Here is a 7,734-nt window from a genome sequence, read left to right as displayed (position 1 = left end):
ACGGCGTCGCAGATACCATCTACTGCACTAAACATTGAGCCAACCACCACCACGACATCTTTAGAGACCACAACCAGGCCTCATAACCTACCGAAAGCCGGATCCATAGTACCTCCGCCACCAATGCCCACCACCACATCTTTAGAGACCACAACCGGGCCGCATAACCTACCAAAATCCGGATCCATAGTACCTCCGCCACCCGATGCCTGTGCCAACTGTGGAGGTGGAGTTACCGACACCGCAGAGGAGCTGCAACTTAGTCGACGACGTGCTCGAACTCGGCAGAATATGTCGAGAGAGGAAGACAAAGCTACTGGTGATCCGGGCCAGCGACGAGAGATTGGCAAAGATTGCCACACGCAAGCGACGATTTGTGGTTCGACAGGAACAACTAGTCGAACAGAAAAGGCGTTTGCTGGCTGAACTGACAGAGGTGTAAACCAACATTGAAATGGGAAGTCGGGACATTGTCGGAGTCAAAAAGGAGTATCGTGTTGAGGGTGATTCAACGAAACGGTACCGGCTCGAAGTCGCCCACATTAGCGACTGTGTGAAGGATCTCCAGAAGCGGATCAAGAAGGGAGTTGACGACATGGCGACATAATCAACATTTATTTCCCTTCATTTCAATTCGAAGACGATGACGACAGCTAAACACTCAAATTAGTTTGGCAGATATTGGAAGGTTAGAAGAAGCAGTTTGTAATCTTTGAATTAACAATGTGGAAAAAAATTCTTCGTCTTTCATTTCATACAACTTTGATCATTGTAATTTTTGTTGTGAAATTGAAAATAAATGAGATAATTCCATTATTAGATTTCACCCTCTACTTATTTCAGATTCAAATCGAAAAATATCGATCCTATGAAAAAATTGATGGGGTCGAAATTGTAGGAAATTCAATTTTATACAACTTTGTTCATCACAAATTTTCTCGTGAAGTCAAAAATAAACGTGACAATATTTCACCCCCACCCTTTCTCGAAAAATATCTATTTTATGAAAAAAAATTATAGGCATCAAAATTGTTGAGAATTCAATTTTATACATCTTTTGTCATAACTATTTTTCATATAAAATTGAAAATAATCAAGTTATTCAATAAAAATGTATATTTTTAGCCGTAATCCGGTTTCATATGCTAATGAAGAATGCTGAGAAGGGTGAGGTGAATATCCTGCAAGACGTGGTGTTGGTGCAGAAATCAGAGCTACCAGAGAATATCGTGGACTTCCTAACGGAATTCCATATAGAACCCCCACTCAGCCCCCTTCCTGAAGAAGTTGTGATGGTGACGACTCCAAAACCTGGATGTAGCAGAATGGAGGATGTTCGTTCAACCACTCCCTCTTCTGAAATGATCAGCACCAGCAAAGATGCGGAGAAGGGCTCGAAGAGTGCCAGCAAGAGAGTGGCAGCGAGCGGTAGTGATGATGAGTTTGCTGACCCCCAACCGACTAAGAAGAGGGTGTCCGCCGCTAAGTCGACGCAGGTGGAGCCGAAGGTGAAACCAAAGCAGTCGGAGCTGCGGAAATATATGAAAATATGGGATGACAGGAATCCTCATCGGCAGCCGCCGATGACCTCGACCCTGTGGCGAGCCCCTTCTACGTTGGATACCACCGTTTCAAAGTGGAAGATGGTCAAGACAAAAAACAGCCACCGACGGCGTCGCAGATACCATCCACTGCATTAAACATTGAGCCAACCACCACCACGACATCTTTAGAGACCACAACAGGGCCGCATAACCTACCAAAAGCCGGATCCATAGTACCTCCGCCACCCGATGCCTGTGCCAACTGTTCAGGGGGCAACTTCCGGTCCACCCTCTGGCAGCGAGTTGGAGTTACCGACACCGCAGAGGAGCTGCAACTTAATCAACGACGTGCTCGAACTCTGCAGAATATGTCGAGAGAGGAAGACAATGCTACTGGTGATCCGGGGCAGCGACGAGGGATTGACAAAGATTGCCACACGCAAGCGACGATTTGTGGTTCGACAGGAACAACTAGTCAAACAGAAAAGGCGTTTGCTGGCTGAACTGGCAGAGGTGTAAACCAACATTGAAAAGGGAAGTAAGGACATTGTCGGAGTCAAAAAGGAGTACCGTGTTGAGGGTGATTCAGCGAAACGGTACCGGCTTGTAGTCGCCCACATTAGCGACTGTGTGAAGGATCTCCAGAAGCAGATCAAGAAGGGAGTTGACGACATGGCGACATAATCAACATTTATTTCCCTTCATTTCAATTCGAAGACGATGACGACAGCTAAACACTCAAATTAGTTTGGCAGATATTGGAAGGTTAGAAGAAGCAGTTTGTAATCTTTGAATAAACAATGTGGAAAAAAAATTCTTCGTCTTTCATTTCATTTCATACAACTTTGATCATCGTAATTTTTCTTGTGAAATTGAAAATAAATGAGATAATTCCATTATACAATTTCACTTTCTACTTATTTCAGGTTTGAATCGAAAAAATATCGATCCTATGAAAAAATTGATGAGGTCGAAATTGTAAGAAATTCAATTTTATACAACTTTGTTGATCACAAATTTTCTCGTGAAATCAAAAATAAACGTGATAATACAATGACAAAATTTCACCCCTACCCTTTCTCGAAAAATATCGATTTTATGAAAAAAAATTATAGAAATCAAAATTGTTGAGAATTTAATTTTATACATCTTTTGTCATAACTATTTTTCATATAAAATTGAAAATAGACAAGTTATTTAATAAAAATGTATATTTTTAGCCGTAATCCGGTTTCATATGCTAACGAAGAATGCTGAGAATGGTAAGGTGAATATCCTGCAAGACGTGGTGTTGGTGCAGAAATCAGAGCTGATGATGACGACTCCAAGTCCTGGATGTAGCAGAATAGAGGATGTTCGTTCAACCACTCCCTCTTCTGAAATGATCAGCACCAGCAAAGATGCGGAGACGGGCTCGAAGAGTGCCAGCAAGAGAGTGGCAGCGAGCGGTAGTGATGATGAGTTTGCTGCCCCACGACCGACTAAGAAGAGGGTGTCCGCCGCTAAGTCGAAGCAGGTGGAGCCGAAGGTGAAACCAAAGCAGTCGGAGCTGCGGAAATATATGAAAATATGGGATGACAGGAATCCTCATCGGCAGCCGCCGATGACCTCGACCCTGTGGCGAGCCCCTTCTACGTTGGATACCACCGTTTCAAAGTGGAAGATGGTCAAGACAAAAAACAGCCACCGACGGCGTCGCAGATACCATCCACTGCATTAAACATTGAGCCAACCACCACCACGACATCTTTAGAGACCACAACAGGGCCGCATAACCTACCAAAAGCCGGATCCATAGTACCTCCGCCACCCGATGCCTGTGCCAACTGTTCAGGGGGCAACTTCCGGTCCACCCTCTGGCAGCGAGGTGGAGTTACCGACACCGCAGAGGAGCTGCAACTTAGTGGACGACGTGCTCGAACTCTGCAGAATATGTCGAGAGAGGAAGACAATGCTACTGGTGATCCGGGGCAGCGACGAGAGATTGACAAAGATTGCCACACGCAAGCGACGATTTGTGGTTCGACAGGAACAACTAGTCGAACAGAAAAGGCGTTTGCTGGCTGAACTGGCAGAGGTGTAAACCAACATTGAAAAGGGAAGTAAGGACATTGTCGGAGTCAAAAAGGAGTACCGTGTTGAGGGTGATTCAGCGAAACGGTACCGGCTTGTAGTCGCCCACATTAGCGACTGTGTGAAGGATCTCCAGAAGCAGATCAAGAAGGGAGTTGACGACATGGCGACATAATCAACATTTATTTCCCTTCATTTCAATTCGAAGACGATGACGACAGCTAAACACTCAAATTAGTTTGGCAGATATTGGAAGGTTAGAAGAAGCAGTTTGTAATCTTTGAATTAACAATGTGGAAAAAAATTCTTCGTCTTTCATTTCATTTCATTTTATACAACTTTGATCATTGTTATTTTTCTTGTGAAATTGAAAATGAATGAGATAATTCCATTATAAGATTTCACCCTCTACTTATTTCAGATTCAAATTGAAAAATATCGATCCTATGAAAAAATTGATGGGGTCGAAATTGTAGGAAATTCAATTTTATACAACTTTGTTCATCACAAATTTTCTCGTCAAGTCAAAAATAAACGTAGGACAATACAATGACAAAATTTCACCCCCACCCTTTCTCGAAAAATATCGATTTTATGAAAAAAAATTATAGGAATCAAAATTGTTGAGAATTCAATTCTATACATCTTTTGTCATAACAATTTTTCATATAAAATTGAAAATAAACAAGTTATTCAATAAAAATGTATATTTTTAGCCGTAATCCGGTTTCATATGCTGATGAAGAATGCTGAGAATGGTGGGGTGAATATTCTGCAAGACGTGGTGTTGGTGCAGAAATCAGAGCTACCAGAGAATATCGTGGACTTCCTAACGGAACTCCATGTAGAACCCCCACTCAACCCCCTTCCTGAAGAAGTTGTGATGGTGACGACTGCAAGACCTGGATGTAGCAGAATGGAGGATGTTCGTTCAACCACTCCCTCTTCTGAAATGATCAGCACCAGCAAAGATGCGGAGAAGGGCTCGAAGAGTGCCAGCAAGAGAGTGGCAGCGAGCGGTAGTGATGATGAGTTTGCTGCCCCCCAACCGACTAAGAAGAGGGTGTCCGCCGCTAAGTCGAAACAGGTGGAGCCGAAGGTGAAACCAAAGCAGTCGGAGCTGCGGAAATATATGAAAATATGGGATGACAGGAATCCTTATCGGCAGCCGCCGATGACCTCGACCCTGTGGCGAGCCTCTTCTACGTTGGATATCACCGTTTCAAAGTGCAAGATGGTCAAGACAAAAAACAGCCACCGACGGCGTCGCAGATACCATCCACTGCATTAAACATTGAGCCAACCACCACCACGACATCTTTAGAGACCACAACAGGGCCGCATAACCTACCAAAAGCCGGATCCATAGTACCTCCGCCACCCGATGCCCGTGCCAACTGTTCAGGGGGCAACTTCCGGTCCACCCTCTGGCAGCGAGTTGGAGTTACCGACACCGCAGAGGAGCTGCAACTTAGTCAACGACTTGCTCGAACTCGGCAGAATATGTCGAGAGAGGAAGACAAAGCTACTGGTGATCCGGGCCAGCGACGAGAGATTGGCAAAGATTGCCACACGCAAGCGACGATTTGTGGTTCGACAGGAACAACTAGTCGAACAGAAAAGGCGTTTGCTGGCTGAACTGACAGAGGTGTAAACCAACATTGAAATGGGAAGTCGGGACATTGTCGGAGTCAAAAAGGAGTATCGTGTTGAGGGTGATTCAACGAAACGGTACCGGCTCGAAGTCGCCCACATTAGCGACTGTGTGAAGGATCTCCAGAAGCGGATCAAGAAGGGAGTTGACGACATGGCGACATAATCAACATTTATTTCCCTTCATTTCAATTCGAAGACGATGACGACAGCTAAACACTCAAATTAGTTTGGCAGATATTGGAAGGTTAGAAGAAGCAGTTTGTAATCTTTGAATTAACAATGTGGAAAAAAATTCTTCGTCTTTCATTTCATACAACTTTGATCATTGTAATTTTTGTTGTGAAATTGAAAATAAATGAGATAATTCCATTATTAGATTTCACCCTCTACTTATTTCAGATTCAAATCGAAAAATATCGATCCTATGAAAAAATTGATGGGGTCGAAATTGTAGGAAATTCAATTTTATACAACTTTGTTCATCACAAATTTTCTCGTGAAGTCAAAAATAAACGTGACAATATTTCACCCCCACCCTTTCTCGAAAAATATCGATTTTATGAAAAAAAATTATAGGCATCAAAATTGTTGAGAATTCAATTTTATACATCTTTTGTCATAACTATTTTTCATATAAAATTGAAAATAATCAAGTTATTCAATAAAAATGTATATTTTTAGCCGTAATCCGGTTTCATATGCTAATGAAGAATGCTGAGAAGGGTGAGGTGAATATCCTGCAAGACGTGGTGTTGGTGCAGAAATCAGAGCTACCAGAGAATATCGTGGACTTCCTAACGGAATTCCATATAGAACCCCCACTCAGCCCCCTTCCTGAAGAAGTTGTGATGGTGACGACTCCAAAACCTGGATGTAGCAGAATGGAGGATGTTCGTTCAACCACTCCCTCTTCTGAAATGATCAGCACCAGCAAAGATGCGGAGAAGGGCTCGAAGAGTGCCAGCAAGAGAGTGGCAGCGAGCGGTAGTGATGATGAGTTTGCTGACCCCCAACCGACTAAGAAGAGGGTGTCCGCCGCTAAGTCGAAACAGGTGGAGCCGAAGGTGAAACCAAAGCAGTCGGAGCTGCGGAAATATATGAAAATATGGGATGACAGGAATCCTTATCGGCAGCCGCCGATGACCTCGACCCTGTGGCGAGCCTCTTCTACGTTGGATATCACCGTTTCAAAGTGCAAGATGGTCAAGACAAAAAACAGCCACCGACGGCGTCGCAGATACCATCCACTGCATTAAACATTGAGCCAACCACCACCACGACATCTTTAGAGACCACAACAGGGCCGCATAACCTACCAAAAGCCGGATCCATAGTACCTCCGCCACCCGATGCCCGTGCCAACTGTTCAGGGGGCAACTTCCGGTCCACCCTCTGGCAGCGAGTTGGAGTTACCGACACCGCAGAGGAGCTGCAACTTAGTCAACGACTTGCTCGAACTCGGCAGAATATGTCGAGAGAGGAAGACAAAGCTACTGGTGATCCGGCGCAGCGACGAGAGATTGACAAAGATTGCCACACGCAAGCGACGATTTGTGGTTCGACAGGAACAACTAGTCGAACAGAAAAGGCGTTTGCTGGCTGAACTGGCAGAGGTGTAAACCAACATTGAAAGGAGAAGTCAAGACATTGTCGGATTCAAAAAGGAGTACCGTGTTGAGGGTGATCCAGCGAAACGGTACCGGCTTGAAGTCGCCCACATTAGCGACTGTGTGAAGGATTTCCAGAAGCGGATCAAGAAGGGAGTTGACGACATGGCGACATAATCAACATTTATTTCCCTTCATTTCAATTCGAAGACGATGACGACAGCTAAACACTCAAATTAGTTTGGCAGATATCGGAAGGTTAGAAGAAGCAGTTTGTAATCTTTGAATAAACAATGTGGAAAAAAAATTCTTCGTCTTTCATTTCATTTCATACAACTTTGATCATTGTAATTTTTCTTGTGAAATTGAAAATAAATGAGATAATTCCATTATAAGATTTCACCCTCTACTTATTTCAGGTTTGAATCGAAAAAATATCGATCCTATGAAAAAATTGATGAGGTCGAAATTGTAAGAAATTTAATTTCATACAACTTTGTTAATCACAAATTTTCTCGTTAAGTCAAAAATAAATGTGATAATACAATGACAAAATTTCACCCCTACCCTTTTTCGAAAAATATCGATTTTATGAAAAAAAATTATAGGAATCAAAATTGTTGAGAATTTAATTTTATACATCTTTTGTCATAACTATTTTTCATATAAAATTGAAAATAGACAAGTTATTTAATAAAAATGTATATTTTTAGCCGTAATCCGGTTTCATATGCTAATGAAGAATGCTGAGAAGGGTAAGGTGAATATCCTGCAAGACGTGGTGTTGGTGCAGAAATCAGAGCTGATGATGACGACTCCAAGACCTGGATGTAGCAGAATGGAGGATGTTCGTT

The 7,734-nt window shown here is 43.0% G+C and overlaps 1 protein-coding gene across 4 annotated transcripts; it reads left to right on the top strand.

The window, feature by feature from the left end:
• The first annotated feature begins 229 nt into the window (after positions 1–229).
• On the top strand, positions 230–7,269 carry LOC111514180 (uncharacterized). 4 transcript variants are annotated; one of them, XR_012466006.1, is made up of 3 exons: positions 230–688; positions 1,126–2,309; positions 2,765–7,269. XR_012466006.1 is itself a non-coding variant. In XM_074177812.1 (3 exons), the coding sequence occupies exon 3, from the start codon at positions 5,972–5,974 to the stop codon at positions 6,527–6,529; it is 558 nt and encodes a 185-aa protein (XP_074033913.1). In that variant the 5' UTR covers positions 230–688; positions 1,126–5,517; positions 5,955–5,971; the 3' UTR covers positions 6,530–7,269. The 4 variants fall into 4 exon arrangements, 2 of the variants coding, with proteins under 2 accessions (XP_074033913.1, XP_074033909.1); XR_012466005.1 differs by having other exon boundaries at positions 1,126–3,873; positions 4,334–7,269; XM_074177812.1 differs by having other exon boundaries at positions 1,126–5,517; positions 5,955–7,269.
• The last annotated feature ends 465 nt before the right edge of the window (positions 7,270–7,734 follow it).

Source organism: Leptinotarsa decemlineata, unplaced genomic scaffold, assembly GCF_025532065.1.
Source record: "Leptinotarsa decemlineata unplaced genomic scaffold, Ldec_3_MD MMD2_P_RNA_scaffold_14, whole genome shotgun sequence".
Taxonomy (NCBI): domain Eukaryota; kingdom Metazoa; phylum Arthropoda; class Insecta; order Coleoptera; family Chrysomelidae; genus Leptinotarsa; species Leptinotarsa decemlineata.
The sequence above is the reverse complement of the archived record's forward strand: the minus strand, read 5'-3'. Positions and strand labels throughout refer to the sequence as shown.

What these genes read in the sequence shown, in the direction of transcription:
- LOC111514180 (XM_074177812.1), top strand. Translation starts at nt 5,972, where the DNA reads ATGCTAATGAAGAATGCTGAGAAGGGTGAGGTGAATATCCTGCAAGAC.